Source organism: Chlorocebus sabaeus, chromosome 9 (assembly GCF_047675955.1).
Source record: "Chlorocebus sabaeus isolate Y175 chromosome 9, mChlSab1.0.hap1, whole genome shotgun sequence".
Lineage (NCBI taxonomy): Eukaryota > Metazoa > Chordata > Mammalia > Primates > Cercopithecidae > Chlorocebus > Chlorocebus sabaeus.
In genome coordinates, this window is record NC_132912.1 from 100092231 (window position 1) to 100114973 (window position 22743).

General features: G+C 49.2%; 1 protein-coding gene across 1 annotated transcript; it reads right to left on the reverse strand.

Annotated features, from left to right (window-relative positions):
- Positions 1-7407: 7407 nt before the first annotated feature.
- FRAT2 (FRAT regulator of WNT signaling pathway 2) lies at positions 7408-10160 on the reverse strand. The gene has a single exon (XM_007963732.3). It carries the CDS (start codon positions 9472-9474, stop codon positions 8773-8775), a length of 702 nt encoding a protein of 233 aa, XP_007961923.3. The 5' UTR covers positions 9475-10160; the 3' UTR covers positions 7408-8772.
- Between the last annotated feature and the right edge of the window lie 12583 nt (positions 10161-22743).

Consider the following 22743-nt stretch of genomic DNA (forward strand, 5'->3'; position numbering starts at 1 on the left):
GACGGGCGGATCACGAGGTCAGGAGATTGAGACCATCCTGGCTAACATGGTGAAACCCCGTCTCTACTAAAAAATACAAAAAAACCAGCCAGGCGAGGTGGCGGGCGCCTGTAGTCCCAGCTACCCGGGAGGCTGAGGCAGGAGAACTGCGTGAACCCGGGAGGCGGAGCTTGCAGTGAGCTGAGATCCGGCCAATGCACTCCAGCCTGGGCGACAGAGCGAGACTCCGTCTAAAAAAAAAAAAAAAAGACAATGGCCTGAGTGAGATAAGAGAACAAAGGTATAAATGGAATGAAACAAAGTGAACACATACATTGGCAAATAAGGGATTTAGAGAAAAGAATGCCACACCTCACAGAGAACTCCAGAGTCTGCCACCCCAAGATTTCAATCTAAATTAGGCATACATCTGACGATATTTAGATTCAATTTTTACCCTCTTCTGCTCTTTTTTCCAGCTTAGATGCAGAAACCTGGAGCAAAGATCAGACACCACTTTCCTATCTAGCAAAGTCTGTGTTGAAACCTGTGATCCCTTCCTTCCAATCAGGAAAGAGTTACCTTGGCAACGAAATTACTAACTCACTCAATTAGCCCCCACTTCTACCAATGCTCAGTAATCACAGACCGTCAGCCCCCGGAGAGCTCAGCCTTCAGCAGTCTGGTGCTACCGCCTCATTTAGAGATGGAAGCTCAGAGAGGTTTCCACTCCGAGGTGCACTCCACTTGAACACTGTGAAAACTGGTGCAGGCAAAGGGGCAAAACTCTTCCGAGTAGTTTCCTCCTGGTTTTCCATCATAACTGAAGGGAGAGCAATTGACCTGTCCCTACCAGTGTTACCCAAAAGATATAACAGGTAACAGTAGGGGCTCTACCGGCAGCCCTCCACTCTCGGCTGTGTGATATGGAACAGGGTCAGTAAGCTCAATGAACTCATTTGCAAAATGTGGGTAAGGGTAGACCACCTTGAAGAGTTGTGTGAAAATTAAATTAAAACCAAAGAGCAAATAGTATGGGAACCAAAGAGCAAATAATAAACCAAACAGAACATTGTTCCTGAGAGATGTTGCATTAAGGCCACTTAAGAGTCTTCTGCGGCCGGGCGCGGTGGCTCAAGCCTGTAATCCCAGCACTTTGGGAGGCCGAGACGGGTGGATCACGAGGTCAGGAGATCGAGACCATCCTGGCTAACACGGTGAAACCCCGTCTCTACTAAAAAATACAAAAAACTAGCCGGGCGAGGTGGTGGGCGCCTGTAGTCCCAGCTACTCGGGAGGCTGAGGCAGGAGAATGGCGTGAACCCGGGAGGCGGAGCTTGCAGTGAGCTGAGATCCGGCCACTGCACTCCAGCCTGGGCGACAGAGCGAGACTCCGTCTCAAAAAAATAAATAAATAAATAAATAAAAGTCTTCTGCAGAAAACCCTGCCTCTTACTGACTTTTTCATTATCTCTTAACAGGCACAAACCTGTTTCTTCTGAAGGTCAGACCAGTTTCCTGATCATGCACCCCAATTGCATAGGTCAGTGTTAAGGGAAGTGTAGAAGAAGAGAATAAGGGTGGAGCCAGCCGGGTGCGGTGGCTCACACCTGTAATCTCAACAATTTGGGAAGCCCAGGCAGGCAGATCACTTGAGGTCAGGAGTTCGAAACCAGCCTGGCCAACATGGTGAAACCTTGTCTCTACTAAAAATACAAAAATTAGCTGGGCGTGCTGGTGCATGCTTGTAGTCCCAGCTACTTGGGAGGCTGAGGCAGGAGAATTGCTTGAACTCAGGAGGTGAAGGTTACAGTAAGCCAAGATCACACCACCGCACTCTAGCATGGGCGTCTAAAGAGAGGGAAAAAACGGGTAGAGCCAAGCTAAACCTGGAAAGCAGCTCAGGGTTGGAACTGGTGGAATAGAGGCAGCAGGAATATCACAAAGGATAGGGTCGGCAGTTGGCAGTGAAGACAGCCTGGGGCCACAGCTCTTAACTCCCCCATTTCCTATCAGAAAACCAATCCTTTTCTAAAATTCAAATGCTCAAGTTCTACTTGCCTGTCCTGTCCACGCCTATCTATAATCTACACTGAGAAAACCATACAATAGGCCGGGTCTGGTAATCCCAACACTTTGGATCACCTGAGGTCAAGAGTTCAAGACTAGCCTGGCCAACATAGTGAAACCCCGTCTCTACTAAAAATACAAAAATTAGCCAGGCATGGTGGCATGTGCCTGTAGTCCCAGCTACTTGGAAGGCTGAGGCAGGAGAATCACTTGAACCCATGAGGCGGAGGTTGCAGCGATCTGAGATCATGCCATTGCACTCCAGCCTGGGTGACAGAGTAAGACTCCATCTCAAAAAAAAAAAAAAAAAAAAAAGAAAAAGAAAGAAAACTGTGCAATTTATTCACAGGAAGTGGCCTTTAAGTTCATTTCATTCTCACTCTCACATTTTATTTACTGTCATTATAGAATTATCTCAGGGACTCATATGTGAATGTCTTCTCTTCCCCAATAGATTATATATTTTGTGATGGAAGAGGAGTGACAAGATGAAGAGGATGTTTTAGGCAGATTGTCAGGCCTCATGGCATGGGGAGTGGTCTGGAGCTGAAAGGAAACACTGATGGTCAGCCAGATCGGCTGAATGGCTGCTACAGCTCCCAGGCACCCAGGCGATAAGGGAGAGGAAAACACCAGACGTTTCCAAAAGAAAACCGGTAGGCCTCAGTTACAGTACTGTGTAGCTATAAAATCGTGGCTCTGGAGCCAGACTGCCTGGCTCCTTCCTTGAAAGCTCCATCCTGTGACCCTGGGCAGGTAACTTCACCTCTCTAACCTTACCTTCAGTTGCAAAGTCCGATGATAAAAAAAAAAAAGTCCCCCCCTCATAGGGTTGTTGTGAGGATTAATTGAGCTAATGCTAGTAGAAATGCTTCGCCACTGCCTGCAACATAGCTGCATTTAGCAACGGCCGCCAGGGTACTGGTATTTAGTAAATATTTGCAGAGCAAACAAATGGGCAATTTCGACAGACTGGCAGAGGCTAAAGGAGTGGGGTGCTTGGGACGTAGATGATGCGTTGTGGTGCCTACAAGTCTGAAGATGGGAAAAGAGGGACTACAGCTAAAAAGGGAAAATGGCCAAGGGAAGGATTCACTCACTCCTGTAATCCCAGTACTTTGGGAGACCGAGGCGGGTGGATCACTTGAGGTCAGGAGTTTGAGACCAACCTGGCCAATATGGTGAAATCCCATCTCTACTACAAATACAAAAATTAGGTGGGCGTGGTGGCACACGCCTATAGTTCCAGCTATTCAGGAGGCTGAGGTATGAGAATCGCTTGAACCTGGGAGGCAGAGGTGGCACTGAGCCGAAATCACACCACTACACTCCAGCCTGGGTGACACAGCGAGACACCATCTCAAGAAAAAAAAAAAAGGGTGAAATCGAAGGGAAGGTACTATAAAGGTCTAAGTTCCTGGAGGAGTGGGACAGTACGGGGTCCTCCGCTAGGGCAGGTTTGAAGGGCAGGGCTTAGAGGGACTGTGGTTGTGGATACCACACAACAGCTCCCTATGTTACTAACTGTCCTGCCACAGTGTGGCTGGAACCTGACAGATTGGCTGCTGAAAGCATCCTTCATGCCTGGGACGGCTGGATATGTTTCTGTTGTTTTTGTGTGAATGAATTATTTGTAGCTGATGCTATAATGGAATGAAAACTAAAACTGATAGCAAAGAGTTTAAGTGTTCCCCCTTATCAAGTGTCAACTGACTCATAGCAGGTAAAATCACAACCCCCGCTTGATAGGCTGCCCAGGCAGTTTGTTTGACTTATTGATTTGGGTGGGTTAAAAAAAGCAAGAGCTGGTTATCATCCTGTTACCTTTGCCCTGCCTTTTGCCCATTTCTGTAACTGTCTAAATTAGATTCCACAGCCTAAGATTGGTGAAAAATGGTTTCCTATAGTTTTTCCTGAAAATCTTTCCTAGACACTGAAGTCACAAACCCCTTTCTCTGATGAACCATAAATAGTACTTTTCTTCAGCTGGGCTAAGGAGGGGAGGAATCCAGTGCAGATGTTCAAAACACGCTACTTAAGGGTGCTGACGAAGGGAACTTGAGAATTAACTTCAGGATTCAAAAAAGACAGTGAAAGTCATTGAATAAGATCTGATTCCATATGCCCCGGACCTCTGTGGCCTGACTACAGAGGATATACATAGCGATTACAGATACAGCTGTGTTTGTGTTATGTGCACATGTGGACCCACATACATTCCACACTTCTACTGTTCACCCTAGTCTCCCTTGGCTTCTCTTGGTTCTACTTTTATTTTCTGTCTGTTCCTTTTGTGTAGTCTTCTTCCTCCCACAGAGATTTGATGAGTTGGGTCTTTGTAAAGTGCTTAGAACACAGGCTGGGCACACACAGGCTGGGTGTGGTGGCTCACGCCTATAATCCCAGCACTTTAGGAGGCTGAGGTGGATGGATCACTTGAGGTCAAAAGTTCGAGACCAGCCTGGACAACATGGCAAAACCCCGTCCGTGCCAAAAAAATACACACACACAAAAAAAAATTAGTCAGGTGTGGTGCTGCCTGCCTGTAGCTACAGCTCCTTGGAAGGCTGGAGGCAGGAGAATCACTTGAACCTGGGAGGCAGAGGTCGTAATGAGCTGAGATCACACTACTGCACTCTAGCCTGGGCAACAGAGTGAGATTGTCAATAAAAAAAAAAAGAAAGAAAACAAAGTGCTTAGAACACAGCCTGGCACATGGCGGGCACTACTGCACATTAGCTAGGGTTACTACTGCCCATCTCCCAGGCCCCGTTCTGTGCCCCACCCCATCCCACCCCCTTAGTCTTAACTGCCAAATCTTTATCTTAAGCCCTAAACCCTCTCCAACTCCTACTCATTTATGAGGCACCAGGCTTCTGTCCTTGTAACTTCTTTCCCATGTGAAACTCCTAACTCTCCAAACACTCCCCCCTCCCCTCTCCCCCACACACACCATTTCTCCTTATTATTTCCCTATTGCTCTGGTCCTTCTAGGCTAGAGACTTGCAGAATGTTATCAGGGAAACATGGGCATGGGCCCCTTCAGAAGACGAAGTTGTCTCAACTCTGTGCCCTTCCACTACAAGGGGTTAGGGATATCCTAGCCAAAATCATTCCTGAGCTAAGAGTACTAGGAATGGGCTATCCCAAGCTGCAGCACCTTGGAAATGGCCAATGCCTCCTAGACAAAGACACTTCCCCAGGCCCAGGCTCTCCAGAGGCTCTGCGAATGGCTGGATCAGTAGCAAGAGGTGGGGTGTGTGAGAAGAACATTGTGTGTAGGCTCAGACAGCGGGCAAGAGGACCAACTTAAGTGCCCTGATTCTGCTCTACCACCAATAATTCCTACCTTTCACTGTTGTAAAAAGCAAAGTAGGGCCAGGCACGGTGGCTCACGCCTGTCATCCCAGCACTTTGGGAGGCCAAGGCAGGTGGATCACTTGACGTCAGCAGTTTGAGACCAGCCAGAGCAACACAGTGAAATCCCATCTCTGCTAAAAATACAAAAGTTAGCTAGGACTGGTGGCGGTGCCTGTAATCCCAATTACTTGGGAGGCTGAGGCAGGAGAACTGCTTGAACCCAGGAGGTAGAGGCTGCAGTGAGCCAAGATCATGCCACTGCACTCCAGCCTGGGGACAGAGCAAGACCATGTCTCAAAAAAACAAAAAAACAAAAAACCAAAACCAAGTGCGGTGTCTCATGCCTGTAATCCCAGCACTTTGGGAGGTCAAGGTGGGCGGATCACGAGGTCAGGAGACTGAGACCATCCTGGCCAACGGGGTAAAACCCCATCTCTACTAAAAATACAAAAATTAGCTGTGTGTAGTGGCACGCACCTGTAGTCCCAGTTACTCGGGAGGCTGAGGCAGGAGAATCGCTTGAACCCAGGAGATGGAGGTTGCAATGAGCCCAGATCACATCACTGCACTCCAGCCAGGCGAGAGAGCGAGACTCCATCTCAAAAAAAAAAAAAAAGTCTTGTAAAAGGTGCCAACCAGGAACCAGGGTGCCTGCCCATAACAGGAATCAGCTCCTCTCTACCTAGGCAAGCAGAGAAACACTCAGAGCCTGTAGGTCTTTTCCCATTGTCTGTAGTCCTTATCTGTAAGATGGAAAAATGGTGCTTACCTCATGGCACATAAAGCCATGTGGTAGTACCAAGAATGAGCAGCTATCACTTTTTGAGCAATGAAGTCTCCCCTTCAAGTCCTCATTTAACCCTTCCAACTCCCCAATTAAGTACTATTGTTTTACAAATCACAAAGGAAAAACTCAAAAGTCTGACTTGCCCAGCATGACACAGCGGGTGAGCAGAAAGGGCTGAGTCAACTAAGCATCAGCCTTCCCTCTGCAGCCCCAGCCTTGGGAGTGTGCTGAGCAGGAGAGGTTCCCTGGGGGCTGGTTAGTAGAGCTGGGCAAGGAAGGGGTAAGGCAGGGGCCAGGTGTGGTGGCTCACGCCTTTAATCCCAGCACTCTGGGAGGCGGAGGCAGGCAGATCACTTGAGTTCAAGAGTTCAAGACCAGCCTGGGCAAGACAGTGAGACCCCCCCATCTCTACTAAAAATATAAAAAATTAGCCTGGCATGGTGGTATGAGCCTGTAGTCCCAGCTACTCAGGAGGCTGAGGTGGGAGGACTGTTTGAGCCCAGGAGGTTGAGGCTGCAGTGAGCCAAGATTGTGCCACTGCACTCCAACCTGGGTTACAGAGTAAGACACCATCTCAAAATAATAAAATTAAATTAAAAAGAGAAAAGGGCAAGGCAGGAACTAGGAAAGGATTCAGCAAGGGCTCTACGTTTGGGAAGACAGGGCAGAGAGAGGAGGAGAGGAGGAGGGCTACTTCAGTCAAATCTAACCCCCGACTGCTCAAACCAAGCCATTTTACAACTACCAAATACACTGCTGTAAAACCCTGTTTTTCTCTCCCAAGGCCATAGCTCAAGCCTAGGTCAGTCTCAAAGGGGAAACCAGGCTGGCTTCGCCTGTGCCCTCCCCATTTTGCACAAAACGTCCAGATGAAAATCCACCTCCCTCCACCACAGCACCTCTTTGCTCTCCAGCCCAGAAAGCATTTCTAGAATACTTTGCCTTTCCACAAAGGGAGTAGGAGCCCATCTTGCAGCTTCTAAAAACTTGGACTTAATTTTCTGATCTTGTGGAACAAAAACTCAGAAGCACTCAAGTACTGCGGCTCCACTAGCATTCTGTGCCCTGCGGCATTGGCCCAAACCATTTGTCCAGGTCCCCCTATTTAGTCCAAGTGCCCTCTTCATTATTAAGAACATCCCTATATGCTTTTCTGCCCCTCTCCCACCGTCCACCAAAATGCCAAACCGTGCTCCAAAACAAAAGCCAAATTTATTCAGCAGACATTTTAATTATGAAATCCTATAAATCAGGACCATCACAATTTCAGACACTCCGTTGCGAAGTGTACATCAATAGCTACATCTGGAGGATGAACAAGCCATTGAATCTTTTAAAAATTGGTTTAGCTACCTTAAAGTTTGGGGGTGGCACCTTACAAAAGCGCCGTCAAGTTTCACAAGGGTACAGCCAGCGGCTTTTCCTCTAGGAGAGTCACATTTTAAAACCGGTTTCAGACACAAAAGACGGGCTGGCACGGGAGGAGGAAATAAATAGTGCAGGTGAGGAACCGCCAAGGCCGAGGCCCATGGCTCCATGGAGGGCCAGAAGAGAGCAGAAAAACGTCCAGGGTCTCTCATGCATTCCTATAGACACCAGAAAGGGTGGAATAAGAAAGCTCAGCTGGGAGGACAGGAGAGAGACTCAAGAGATTGTTTATGACTGTTTCTGAGAAAGTTCCTGGCATGGCCGTGAGTGGCCTACGGGGAGTCCTGGAAGCCGGCGAGGAAAGCACAGAAAACAGGAAAGAACTCCCTACACATCCCTCTCTGCCTGTTTGTGTCCTCGGGAGACTCCAAGTGGTGGTAAAGCACCGACAGGGCTCTTCTTGGAGCAAGAGAAAGAAGACTCCGAGTGAGTAAGGTCTCCCAGGAAGCCCACAGCAAACCGTGACCTTCACCGCAGGTGGCAAGGTCAAGTCATTCACAAGTCCACATTCAAATCCAACTCTCCCACCTGCAAAATTCTTCACCTCCCTCCAGTCCCTTAACTGGAGTTCACATCTCCCACGTTCACCAGCCACGGAATCGGTGGGAGAAAGGGGCAATGCCAACCCACCCACCACCAAACTTTTACATTCTTCTTCTCTCTGGAATTTCTTTGCGCAGCAATTGTAGCACCACGTTCACTAAGTTCCTCCACAGGAAAATAACAAGAAAATGTATGCGTGTCATTAGTTTTCAAGTATTGTTATAAAGCCATCGCGATTCCTGCCCCTGAGCCCTCTTTAAACAATCCAAGCTCACGACGCCCCCAAGGGCTAAGTGAGGTACAAGTCGATGCAAGTAGCTGCCATAGTTCTCCCAGTTTATCCCAGGTCCTTGGGCTTGGATGGCCCGGGAAATTCTCATGCCCCACGGACGCACCCTGGCGCACGCATTTCTCCACGCTTAAGTTTTCTCCGACGGCCTCGCCGCAGCTGGTAACTTCTCGCGGCTTGAGATCTCTCCCCACGCGCCTCCCCGCAGCCAAAGTGGTCGCTCCCAGGCTGGCGACGTCGGCTTCAGCTCATAGTAGGAACTGGACGCTGTTGGGTCTACGCAGCGGCCTCCACTTTCTCCTCCAGGAGGCCTGGGTCAGAGCAAGGAGCCTGAGGGCTGCAGGGCAATGGGGTCCGGTCCGCTGCAGCCTCCCCCGGGCCCAGGGGCGCTTGCGGGGCCCGTGGCTGCAACCGCGGCGACGGCTCGTTGGAGCCTCCGCACGGCTTCCTTGATGAGGTTTCCCGAGAGCACCAGCTGCTGCAGGAGCCGATGCGGGTCGTCGTCGCCGGCGCGTGCCCCGGCTTGGGTCCATCGTCGCTGCTGCAGGCGGCGGGAGGTGACCGCGTCCCTGAGCCATCCTCGCCTGCACGGCCCCGGCAGCGCGCTGGGGCCTGCGGCGAGCTCGGCCACGCAGTAGGGAGCGGCGCGTCCCCGCACGCGGCCGCGGTCCCCCAGGGCGCAGCGCAGGGCCCCAGGGGGCGCCGGGCCCACCGTTTCAGCCGAGGCAGGCGGCAGCAGCAGCTGTACCGCCGGGGGCCGGGCCTTTTCCGCCGGCACCGCCGCAGCCAGGGACCCCGGGGCCCGCAGCGGCGCCCCCGGGGGCGCGCACGGCGAGGCCGGGCTGTCCTGCGCCGCGTCCAGCTGCAGCGTCTCGCCGATCTGGGCCACCAGCCGGTCCACCTCGCCCGAGCTGCCCAGCGTCACCGACTGCTGCAGCAGGAGGAAGCTGTCCTCCTCCTCTTCCTCCCCCTCCGCCTCCTCGCCGGCTTCCTCTTCCTCCTCCCTCCGGCACGGCATGGCCCCCCGTCCTGACACCCGGAGCTGTGCGGGCGTCGCTGGGGGCTCGGTTGCCCGCGGGCGCGGGGCTGCGGGCGAAGCCGGGGTAGGGGCGGACGCGGAAGCCGGAGACCGCCAGGCACTCGAGACGCGCGACTGCAGCCGCGGGAGCCGGAATCCTGCCGGCTCGGGTTGATTTGTAAACAATGGGTGACGTCGCGCCGGGCCCTACCACCGCGCCGGGGCGGGGGTGACGCGCTAGCAGGCGCAGGGGCGCGGGGCGGCTCGGGCGGCGGTCGGAGCTGTCCCGCGTCTGTGTTCGTTGTCCCTCCAGGAGGGGGTCCGGGGCGTGGGGACTGATTTCCGATCGCCCGGGCCCGACAAGCGGTGCAGGAACGTGGCGCTTCGGAAGAGGCAGGGGTTGGTTTCTCCCACGCAGGGACACACCCACACCCACTCCGGGCCCGCCTCCTGGGCCGCGGCCTCCCTCCCCACGTGTCGGCCGCGCCTAGGCCTGCCCGGCTCCCGCCCCGCGCACCCGCAGTTCCCGGCCCCTGGCGTGGGGGAGGGGTGGGCCGCCGGGGATCCGGCTTCGAGAAGGCGGAGCGGGGAAAGACGGAGGAAATTGGGAGTGAAGAGGCTGCGCCTTACTTTTTTACTATTTAGAAAGGGTCTCTGCCGCCCAGGCTGAAGTATAGTGGCGCGAACACGGCTTACTGCAGCCTCGAACTTTGGCTTAATCGATCCTCCCACTTTAAGCCTCCCGAGCAGCTGGGACCACAGGCGCGGCCACCACGCCTGGCTAATTAAAAAGTTTTTCTTTTTGTAGAGACTGGGCGGGGGGGGGGGGGTCTCACTATTATTGCCCAGGCTGGTCTCGAACTCTTGGGCTCAAGTAGTCCTCGCTCCTCGGCCTGCGAAAGTGGGGTTACTGGCGTCGCGCCCGGCCTAAGAGGGGACACTTTGAAGCAGAGCAGAGTCGCTCTGAGGTGAGGTCCCAGAAGCTTTCCCTCCCTCAGTCTTCAAGCCCCCGGGCAGGACTCACCGCCGCTCCGCTAAAGAGTTGATTTTGTCTTTTTTTTTTTTTTTTTTTAAAGGTTCAAATAGAAATATAGAGGATTGGCCAGGAGCGGTGGGTGGCTCATGCCGGTAATCCCAACACTTTGGGAGACCAAGGCGGGCGGATCACCTGAGGTCAGGAGTTCGAGACCAGTCTGGCCAACATGGTGAAACCCTGTCTCTGCTAAAAATACAAAAATTAGCCGGGCGTGGTGGTAGGCGCCTGTAATCTCAGCTACTCGGGAGACTGAGGCAGGAGAATCGCTGGAACCCGGGAGGCGGAGGTTTGAGCCAAGATCACACCACTGCACTCCAGCCTGGGTAACAGAGCGAGACTCCCTCTCCAAAAAAAGAAAAAGAAAAATATAGGGGATGGAAAAAATCTCTCATAGCACTCAAACATGGTTCACATTTAAATTTTTTTCCTTTTTAGCCTTTGTTCTATGAAAGTGTACTATACAAACACACGCATACCATGTTATACACTTTTCTACTTTGCCTTACATCATAAGCGTTTTTCATGTTGTTGCATGCACTTTGAAAACATTTTAATGATTACATAAGTTTCCATCAAGTGCCTGTGCTTTTAACATTTGCCTAATTTCACCATCGTTAAGTGCGTGACTAACATTTTTGTGCATAACACTTTATTGATGATTCTTTCCTTAGAGCATATTCCCAGGAGTGGAATTTTAAGTCACAGGAGTTGGGTATTTTAAGGTTTACTGATAAATGTTCAGGAAGTCTCTTTCCAAGAGTTAGGTAAATGTACTCTACCATCATTAATGTTTGAGCATACATCCTTACACCTTCACTAGTATTTGAGTATTATCATTGAATTTTTTTTTTTTTTTTTTTTGCAGATTATTTAGGGAAATTTTCTCCCTTCAGTTTGCATATCTTTGATTTCAGTTAGGTGAGAGTGGTTTTCTAAATGTTTGTTAACAAACTGTACTTCCTTTCTTATGAATTGTCTTATTTCCTAATAAGATTTTCCTAGGGAGTTTTTCTTACGTATTTGCATGACACCTTTACATACCAAATGTTAACCCTTTTCTTTCATATTTTGCCGCAAATATGTCTCCAGGCTTTTGTTGGCTCTGTACAGTCATTTTTTCCCCCAGTAAAACCAAATTTTCATGTAGGCAAATTTTAAAATCCCTTTGAAATTTCTAACACGATGCTAAATTTGGCGTCTCCTTGCTGCCAGAAAGTTATTAAATATTCCATTCTACTTAGATTTTTCAAATGCCTTGATTTTCTTTTTTTTCAAATCCATCTGGGATTAATTTTGGTCTTTGGTTCAAGGAGATGACATGAAATTAATTTTTTCCTGGAGAGCCTGCCAGCCAAAGGTGTATTTCTTCACTAGGAAAGAGGTGTGAGGGTAGCATAAACACAAGCTGTCTGGTGAGTTTCCAGTTGCTGGTTGAGCTGGTAGTTGTGAGGAGTGGGTGGGGCTGGGAATGTTTTGATCAGTTTGTTGTGTGAAGTCAAAAGAACCCAGAACAGGTTGTACAAAGACCTAGATCCAAGTCTCATTCCTGCCACATCCTGGGTGTGGGACTCCAGGCAAATCAGTTTACAAGTGTTTTCACTTGTAAATGGGAAAAATAATCCCTTCCCGGCCTCCCTCTGAGGATTGTTTTCAGGATCAAATGAGATAATGGGAACGGGTTTTGTCAGGCATTACACAAATGTAGGATTAGGTCCAGCGGTTTACTAACAGAGGCCTGGCTCAATTCCAGCGAGTGCCCCCTGGGGAGCATCTAACATATTAATGTTGAAGATCCCCCCCATGCAGCCCACTAGGTGAAACGTACCCTGAAGGTATTACTTCCCTGCACTTGCCAGGTTTCTTAAATTCTGCCTCAGGTCTACCCTGACCTGGGATTGTGTAGGGCTTTACTGAAGTCAGTCCAGAGGCTCCCAAGCCCCACGGTGAGTTCCCACAACTAGTTCTGCAGGTTTGAGTGATGGAGACTTTCCCAGTGGGCAGCCTCCCACCTCCATCTCTGGACGACTGTTCACACACTTTACTGATGAGGACTGAGCCATTCCCCCCGGAGAGACTGATTCTCATTTTCATTCCGATGGTACTCACTGGAGAATTTCAAGAGGAATGAAAATTAGGGGAGGGCTTATGGATTTCAGTAGAGTTAAAATGGTAATTTTTTCCTCCTTTCTGTAAGATGATGCCTGGCTGTAAGTAGAGAAAAGCAGTTTTATGCTCCATTGACTTTAAACATTAATGGGTCTGGTTTAGCTATTGTCTCTCACCCAGCATCCCTGGAAGTTGTTTTTGTCTTCCTGTCAGGGTAATTCCAATAGTGTTCTTGGTACTATAGGAAATGGAGCTTTGAGATGGCATTCTTAAAAAAAAAAAAAAAAATCTTCCCTTTGTAACGTTGCTTTTGTGTGAAGATTGCTATGTAAATATGCTGGGACTTGGATATTATACTATTCATTACAGAGATGAATTCATTACACAAGACCAGCTCCATTTTCTGGGGGCACCTCTCTGGAGAGCTCTGAGAGAGGGAAGTGCTGTGCTGGACCAGTGAGAGGCAGAGAAATGTCCTGGATTAGGAAGCAAAATACAAGATGCTAGAAAGGCTCAGATGCAATTAAAAGTAATGAGAGGGTATCAAAAAGGGAAGCGATGAGAACTTGTGTGCCCAGCACATTGGCTCCCTGCCTGGAAAGAGACACTCTCGGACAGCATTCAGAATCACCCAGGGAAGAACAGAATTCAAGGGTTTTCTGCATTCACTTAGATTGCATTGAAATTCTCTGCAAGAAGTTTGCTTTCCACACAGACCTTGTTTCAAGTCACCTGCCCTCAGAGACAATAGCTATGTGGGATGAACACTAGGCTTGGAAATAACCACCTGGATGGGGTCACTTTATCCTTCTGTGCCTCTGATTCCTCATCTGTAAAATGGGGGACAGTCCCTTCTTTATGAAATGGTTATATTACATGAGAATAGTATGTATGGGAAGACTCATCATGTGGACCCTTAGCGTGGTGTTGGCATAGGTTCTAGGGAGTAGAAATACTCTTAGGGATGTTGAAGTTTTGTTTGTTTTTTGAGATGAAGTTTTGTTCTTGTTGCCCAGGTTGGAGTGCAATGGTGTGATCTCAGCTCACTGCAAACTCTGCCTCCCAGGTTCAAGCGATTCTCCTGCCTTAGCCTCCCTAGTAGCTGGGATTACAGGCATGCGCCACCACGCCCGGCTAATTTTTTGTATTTTTAGTAGAGGCGGGTTTCTCCATGTTGGTCAAGCTGCTCTGAAACTCCTGACCTCAGGTGATCTGCCTGCCTCGGCCTCCCAAAGTGCTAGGATTACGGGCGTGAGCCACCGCTCCTGGCCGATGTTCAAGTTTTTAAAAGGGCAAATTCTAAGTTGTGGTCTATCAATGGATGAATGGATAAACAAAGTGTAGTATAGCCATACAGCAATTTTTTTTTTTTTTTTTTTTGATACGGAGTCTTGCTTCATCGCTCAGGCTGGAGTGCAGTGATGCGATCTCAGCTCATTGCAACCTCTGCCTCCCAGGTTCAAGCAATTCTCCTGTCTCAGCCTCCCAAGTAGCTGGGATTACAGGCACCCATGACTGCACCTGTCTAATTTTTGTATTTTTAGTAGAGACGGGGTTTCACCATGTTGGCCAGGCTTGTCTTGAACTCCTGACCTCAAGTGATCTACCCACCTCAGCCTCCCAAAGTGCTGAGATTACAGGCGTGAGCCACCGTGCCCAGCCAATGCAACAAAATTTTATTCAGCCATGAAAAGGAATGAACTATTGATACATGCAAGAACATTTTGCTCAAAAACATGCTGAGTGAAGCCAGACACAACATAAGGCGGGCGCGGAGACTCATGCCTGTAATCCCAGCACTTTGGGAGGCTGAGGCGTGCTGATCACGAGGTCAGGAGTTCGAGACCAGCCTGGCCAACATAGTGAAAACCCATCTCTACTGAAAATACAAAAAATTAGCCGGGTGTGGTGGCAGGCACCTATAATCCCAGCTACTTGGGAGGTTGAGGCAGGAGAATGGCTTGAACCCAGGAGGTGGAGGTTGCAGTGAGCTGAGATTACGCCATTGCACTCCAGCCCAGGCAACAGTGCGAGACTCTGTCTCAAAACAAACAAACAAACAAAAACCCTCATATTGTATGGCACCAATTACATGAAGTATCCAGAATAAGCAAATCTATAGAGTTAGAAGCAGACTGATAGTTGATTAGAGCTGGGGGGTGATTGAGGTAGGGGGTGACTGCTAACAGGCAAGGGATATTCCTTTGGGGTAATGGAAAAATTTTGAAACTTGTTAGAAGTGATGGTTGCACAACATTGCAGGTGTACTAAATGCCACTAAAATGGCCACCCTTTGAGATCTCTAATTTTTTTTTTTTTCTGAGATGGAGTCTTGCTCTGTTGCCCAGGCTGGAGTGGAGTGGCATGATCTCGGCTCACTGCAACCTCCACGTCCTGGGTTCAAATGACTCTCCTGCCTCAGCCTCCGAAGTAGCTGGAACTATAGGCGCATGCTGCCATGCCCAGCCTTGAAATCGCTCATTTAAAGCAGGGCACTGGGCTGCAAGCTTGTAGTCTCAGCTACTTGGGAGGCTGAGGAAGAAGCCTGGCTTGAGCCCAGGAGTTCAAGACCAGCCTGAGCAACAAAGAGAGACCACCCCACACCAACGGACTCTGAAAAAATAAATATATAAATAAAAGAATAAAATGGCAAATTTTATGTTATGTTAATTTTGCCTCAATAAAAATAATTATATACTTTATGCAGTATTTGATCAACTTCTTTCTTGCTTTGTAGTTAGAAATGCAATCTATTTGCTGATGTAAAAACAATCACATCTGGTCAAGCATGGTGGCTCTCGCCTGTAATCCCAGAGCTTCGGGAGGCTAAGGTGGGAGGATCCCTTGAGCCCAGAAGTTCAAGACCAGCCTGGACAACATGGCAAAATCCTGTCTCTACCAAAAAAAAAAAAAAAAAAAAAAAAAAAACAAAAACAAACAAAAAAAAAAACGGTCAGACAAGGTGGGGTGTGCTTGTGGTCCCAGCTACTCGGGAGGCTGAGGCAGGAGGACTGCTTGAGCCCTAGAGGTTGAGGATCTATTGAGCCATGATCATATCACTGTACTCAAGCCTGGGTGACAGAGTGAGAGACCCTGTCTCAAGAAAAAGGAAGAACAAACCTTCTTCATGTTAGTGTGGGAGATAGCAACTCCACAATGCCACTAGCACCGCACCACCTGCAATAGCTATATAGATTGTTCTGAGAATTTTATTATTATAATATTTTTTAAGACAGGGTCTCACTCTGTCCCCATCTGGAGTCCAGTGGCATGATCTTGGCTCACTGCAACCTCTGCCTCCCAAGCTCAAGTGATCCTCCCACCTCAGCGTCCTGAGAAGCTGGGACTGCAGGTACACACCACAACACCCAGCTAATTTGTAGATTTTCTATAGAGATGGGGTTTTGCCATGTTGTCCAGGCTGGTCTTGAACTTCCAGGCTCAAGCAATCCACCCGCCTCAGCTCCCAAAGTGCTAGAATTACAGGCATGAACCACCACACCCAGCCTATTTATTTATTTTTACAGACGGGATCTCACTGTGCTGCCCAGGCTGAAGTGCAGTGGTACAATCACAACTCACAGCGGCCTCAACCTCCTGGGTTCAAGCAGTCCTTCCACCTCAGCCTCCCAAGTGGCTAGGACTACAAATGCATGCCACCACACCTGGCTAATTTTTTAAATTTTTTGTAGAAATGAAGTCTCACTATGTTGACCAAGATGGTCTCCAACTCCTAGGGTCCAGCCATACTCCCTTCTCAGCCTCCCAAAGTGCAATTCTTCCTCCTCAGCCTCTGAAAGCCCTGGGATTAAAGGTGTGAGCCACTGCACCTGGCCATGTTTTGAGAATTTGAAAACAACTCTATTGTGTTAAATGCTGAACTTCTGAGGTTTGTTAGAACATCTAGCATAACCCTGACTAATGCAGAGGGATAAAGGTTATCAGGGAAAAGAGAGGTGGGGAGAGAGCAGCACATCTAAGTACCATGAAAAAGTTCATGACATTATCTTTATGAAATTATGGCTGGCACGTAATGTCTGGGGGAGAGAAAAGAAGAGGGCGTATTAAGGGTGCAGTGATGGGGGAGTTGCACTGGTCAATGCAGGGCCTGGTTGTGAGTGCAGGTGGGCAGAGAGACCTGATTTGCATTTGAAGAGGAATGCACTCTACCCCTAGAAGAGGCACACTCTACCCCTAGAGGTGCCAGGCTTAGGGGACTGACAGAGGAGGCAAATCCCAAAGATGTGAACGGAGAAGGCAAACGCCAGTTTAGGACTGATGGAAAAATTGCAGACTCTGATCAGACACAGCCCAATGCCTTCCCTCTTCTGCCACAGCCCAGTTGAGTTACTATTGGCCTCCATTCCAGACAGCTGCCACATTGTTTTCCAGGTCTCCCAGGCCCTCGATTTCACAGAATCCCAGTGAGTTTCTCCTACACAAGGTGGGTTGCTTCACTGAGGCAATTCTGAGTGTCCCTCCCTGGGTAATGTGGTTTATTGGGGAAAAGAAAGGGCAGATGACTCCAACCATCTGTAGACTCCAACATGCAAGTACACTTTTTTTTTTTTTTTTTGAGATGGAGTCTCGCTCTGTCACCCAGGCTGCAGTGAAGTGGTATGATCTCGGCTCATTGCAACCCTGCCTCCTGGCCTCAAGCTATTCTCCTGCCTCAGCCTCCCAAGTAGATGCGATTACAGGCAGGCACCACCACTCCCTGCTAATTTTTGTATTTTTAGTAGAGACACGGTTTCACCATTTTGGTCAGGCTAGTCTCGAATTCCTGACCTCAAGTGATCCCCCTGCCTCACCCTCCCAAAGTGCTGGGATTACAGGCATGAGCCACTGCACGTAGCTGGTCAGAGGCTTCTTTTTCTTTTCCTTTTTTTTTTTTTTTTGAGGCAGAGTCTCGCTCTATTGCCCAGGCTGGAGTGCAGTGGCACGATCTTGGCTCACTGTAACCTCTGCCTCCGGGTTCAAGCGGCTCTCCTGCCTCAGCCTCCTGAGTAGCTAGGATCACAGGTGCCCACCAACACACCTGGCTAATTTTTGTATTTTTTAGTAGAGACGGGGTTTCACCATGTTGGCCAGGATAGTCTTGATCCCTTGACCTCATGATCCGCCTGCCTCGGGCTCCCAAAGTGCTGGGATTACAGGCATGCACCACCGCACCCGGCTTTTTTTAATTTTTAATTTTTTTGAGGCAGTGTCTCACTCTGTCGCTAAACAGCTAGAGTGCAGTGGCAGGATCACAGCTCACTGCAGCCTCAACCTCCCTGGGTTCAGGTGATCCTCCCACCTCAGCCACCCCAGTAGCTGGGAATACAGGTGGGTGCCGTCATGCCCAGCTAATTTTTGTATGATTTGTAGAGAAGGGGTTTTGCCATATTGCCCAAGCTGGTCTCCAACTCCTGGGCTCAAGATATCGACCTGCCTCGGCCTCCCAAAATGTTGGGATTACAGGCGTGAGCCACCCACCCAGCCAACAGCCACTTCTTATCTCCCTGTCCAGCACTGCCTCCACCCCAGCCTAATGCACCAGCCCCTCTTGTCTGGATCATAACAGCAGCTTCCCAGCAGGTCTCCTCATTTCCTCTTGCCCTGTTCTAATCCATCATCTATACAATAGCCAGTGATTTTAAAAAATTAATAATATATTGAATCAGGTCAGTGTCCTGTGCACTCCCTCCCCTCTAATTTGAGTGAGGATAATTCCAGTCCCAGTGAGAACCACCTCCACCACCAGCCTCTCAGCCCTGTCTGCCAGCACTCTCCTCCTTGCACCCTTGGTTGGGTAACCTTGGCCTTCTGTCAGTTCTTTGAAGAAGCCAAACTCTTCTGCTCCAGGGCCTCTACTGCTGAACATTCTTTTCCCCCTTCTTGGCCTGTAGCAGCACAGCCCCGAAGTGAGGCACCTTTTTTTTTTTTTTTTTTTTTTTGAGATGGAGTTTCGCTCTTATTGCCCAGGCTGGAGTGTTACGGCACAATCTCGGCTCACTGCAACCTCTGCCTCCCAGGTTCAACCAATTCTCCTGCCTCAGCCTCCCAAGTAGCTGGGGTTGCAGGTGCCCGTCACCACACCCGACTAATTTTTGTATTTTTAGTAGAGATGGTTTTGTGTTGGCCAGGCTTGTCTCGAACTCCTGACCTCAGGTGATCCGCCTGCCTCAGCCTCCCAAAGTGCTGGGATTACAGGTGTGAGCCACCACGCCTGGCCAGAGTGAGGCACTTTAACAGCACTGCTCCCAACCCCAACCACACACACACATAAACACAGTCTAAGTAGAAACTGTAAGCCTGGTATGCAAACAAGGCTTCCACACGGGTCCAGCCCCAGCCCACCTTCCAAGTTGCAAGTGACTGCTGCTCTTGGTCCCAGATTTCTGGAAATGTAGGAGCCTTGGTTGTTTGCTGCCCTAAAGCCTACTCATCCTCCAGGTCTTAGCTAAATGTCACTCCAAGAGGCCCTCCTGCTATGGCTCCCTCCCCTTGCCCAAACCAGGGCCCAGCATAATATCCATGCTGAACCTTCATAGCACTGTCCTAATCAGGTGTTTTATTAAATTTTTTGTTTTTTGTTTTTTTTTTTGTTTTTTTTGAGACGGAGTCTTGCTCTGTCACCCGGGCTGGAGTGCAGTGGCCGGATCTCAGCTCACTGCAAGCTCCGCCTCCCGGGTTTACGCCATTCTCCTGCCTCAGCCTCCCGAGTAGCGGGGACTACAGGCGCCCGCCACCTCGCCCGGCTAGTTTTTTGTGTTTTTTTAGTAGAGACAGGGTTTCACCGTGTTAGCCAGGATGGTCTCGATCTCCTGACCTCGTGATCCGCCCGTCTCGGCCTCCCAAAGTGCTGGGATTACAGGCTTGAGCCACCGCGCCCGGCTAAATTTTTTATTTATTTGTTCTGTCTCCTCATAAACTTTGTGAAGGCAAGGATCCTGCCTGCATTGCATGCTACTCTTATCTCCCACGCCTCACCAAACGTCTTTCTGGAAATCCTTTGCTCAGAATAAATGCCGAGCGAGAGAGAGAGAGAGAGAGAGAGAGAGAGAGAGAGAGAGAGAGAGAAATGTACAAGAAGATCATGGAAAGAGACTTGCAGGCCAATTGCATCCCCCTCCTTGAAGGAGACAGGAAGGAATGCGCAGCCCAGCCCAGCCTTTCCCTTCATGTCAAGTTCACGCTGGCACACTCACCCGCCTCTCACTGAGTATAAAGAGACCTGTTTTGTAATTGGTCTTTATCCCAGAGTAGCAGAGCTTTGGAAGCAAAGAGCCTGCAGGGTAATGAATGGGAGGGAGAACAGACGCTGGTGTCCAACTTCACACGGCATTTGGAAATTCACAGCCAAGCCTCTTTGCAACACTGTGCCCTCCCTGGGGCTAATTTCAGCACGCTGCAGCAGCACAGGCTTTAACTCCAGAGACCTGGGTGCTACCTTCTGCTACCTGCGTAACTCTGCCCAAACCATGCATCCTTTCTGCCTTTCAGTTCTCAGCTGCAAAGTGGGAATCATGATAAAGATAACCATGATCACAATGCAAACAGGGCAACTGTTGCAAGGGTCAAAAGAGATGGTGGGTGTGAATGTGTTTGGTAAACTGGAGAGCTCCGTACAAGCTCCAGTTGTAACTCCCACTGTACCTGCGCAGGAGATTGAAATCTGGCAGGTGTGACTGTGACTGTGCATGGAACAGATACTAGGCCCCTTTGTGAAATCCCGAGGAAGGGGGCCTGCATGACCCATGTGATAGTCCTCATGTGAGCAGGGAGGAATTTTCTCAGAATACTAGATGTCAGCTTTGCTAGTTAATTACGAGTGTTTGCTTGGGAGCACCCCACCTTCTGCGAGGAGTTGAACTAGCTGCTGGAACGATGAAGGAAGGCGTTTTTAGATAAGTATTATCACACAGTGATCCAATCGATACACATAAAATCTGCTCAGGGCAATACTGTGCCTTGTCATTTTTATGAGCATATTTACAACTGAGGGTTGGTCTCAGGTTATCTACTGTGTATGTAATTCAGGCTCAGTGGCCTCAAGTCCAAGAGCTATGGCATAGCAACTGTTCTGGTTAAGAACAAGACTTCTGGCCGGGTGTGGTGGCTCATACCTGTAATCCCAGCACTTTGGGAGGCCGAGGCAGGCGGATCACTTAAAGGTCAGGAGTTCAAGACCAGCTTGGCCAACATGGTGAAACCCCATCTCTACTAAAAGTACAGAAATTAGTTGGGCGTGGCAGCATGCACCTTATTCCAGCTACTCAGGAGGCTGAGGTAGGAGAATTGCTTGAACCCAGAGGTTGTAGTGAGCTGAGATCATGCCTCTGCACTCCAGCCTGGGTGACAGATTGAGACTCTGTCTCAAAAAAACAAACAAACAAACGAAAAACCAAGACTTCCAAGAGCTTGCAGAACCTTCATTGGTGGAGGCCATGAGGGCTGTACAGGTTATTCCTGGCACCAGTTGCAAATCCATCTGCCTGTCATCAGTGCTTCACATCCTCTTTGAAATTCTGACTAAAAATCATCAGCTCTGTAGTGAGTACCTGTGGGTCTACAGGGTGACATCCCTGGAAGCTGGAAATCAGGCTGCCCTCTGGAAGTTAAACCCTTCAAGTCTACACGTGATGGATAGGATTAGTTATCTGAACAAGGCCCCAGAGGGAACAGGATGTCTCTCTGGTGAAAGCCAGAACTGGGCTTGGAAATTCAATCCAGGCATGCCTGCCTGTGAAGGAAGCCTTATTAAATCTCAGAATAGGCTGGGCATGGTGGCTAATGCCTGTAATCCTAGCACTTTGGGAGGCCGATGGGGGTGGATCACCTGAGGTCAGGAGTTCAAGACCAGCCTGGCCAACATGGTGAAACCCCGTCTCTACTAAAAACACAAAAAATTAGCCGGGAGTGGTGGTGGGTGCCTGTAATCCCAGCTACTTGGGAGGCTGAAACAGGAGAATCGCTTGAACCTGGGAGGCGGAGGTTGCAGTGAGCCGAGATCATGCCACTGCACTCCAACCTGGGCAATAAGAGCGAAACTCTGTCTCAAAAAAAAAAAAAAAATCTCCAGCTTCTGAACAGCAGGTAAATGGCTACAAAGGCCATACAAGACACCAGAGAGGAAGGATCTGTTCCATTCTGCAGCCAACCAAAATAGAGGGGCAGGGCCCCTACAGGCTGCTAGGAGAATGGGACCCCCCGTAGGCAGTTATATCCCTAGAGACAAAACTGTCCCACCCCAATGACAATATGATTCACCTATCACTTGCATGATCCCATTTGCCCTGTTTTACGCCCCCAGTACAGAAAAACCACTAGTTCCGGCCTCCTAAGCAAGGAAGCATGTGCCGAACAGTCACCTTGAGCATCTTGGGCAGTGATAGTTCTCATTATAAATTAATATATTATAATTTTGACTAGGTCTCATGTGAATCTGTATTTTATTCTCTGAACCTGATCAATCCTGATTTTATCCTTATTTATTTAGAGTTCCAGGCTGGAGTGCAGTGATTATTCACAGGCTGGACCAAAGTGCACTGCAGCCTCAACCTCTTGGCCTCAAGTGATCCTCCCACCTCAGCCTTCCAAGTAGCTGGGTCTAGAGACACATGCCACCGCACCCAGCATCAATCCTGATTTTAGACTTGCAAAGCTGATCTACAGACCTCAGCCCTGGAATGAGTATGCAGTGGCAAGCCACTACACAAACATCATCTACCTACGTTCTTAGTCAGTATTTACTGATGATTGACCACGGCCTCAAAACCCAAATCCAGGCATTTCCATGACAAATCAACGAGATTGATGCATCCCTGGCCTTGGATGACTCAGCTGGCTTCTAACAGCTTGGTAAGTGTTTCTAATGGCAGTAGCTACGTCAAGCATAATTTCATGAAATGGCAAACCAGCTTACATTGTCCCAAATCAGGGTTATTTTCTGGAGTACAGTCATCTATCTACTCACAATAATGTATATCAAAAATAGAACAAATAGTCGTCATCATGGCATTTTCTAAATATTGCTTTGCACACGGTCTGGCATCTAGTGATGACGTTAAATTCCTGCATACAGCAAAGAGCAACATACTTATGGACTCAAAGTCCTTTGTAAACTGAGCTATATCCGCTGG

What these genes read in the sequence shown, in the direction of transcription:
- FRAT2 (XM_007963732.3), bottom strand. Translation starts at nt 9,474, where the DNA reads ATGCCGTGCCGGAGGGAGGAGGAAGAGGAAGCCGGCGAGGAGGCGGAG.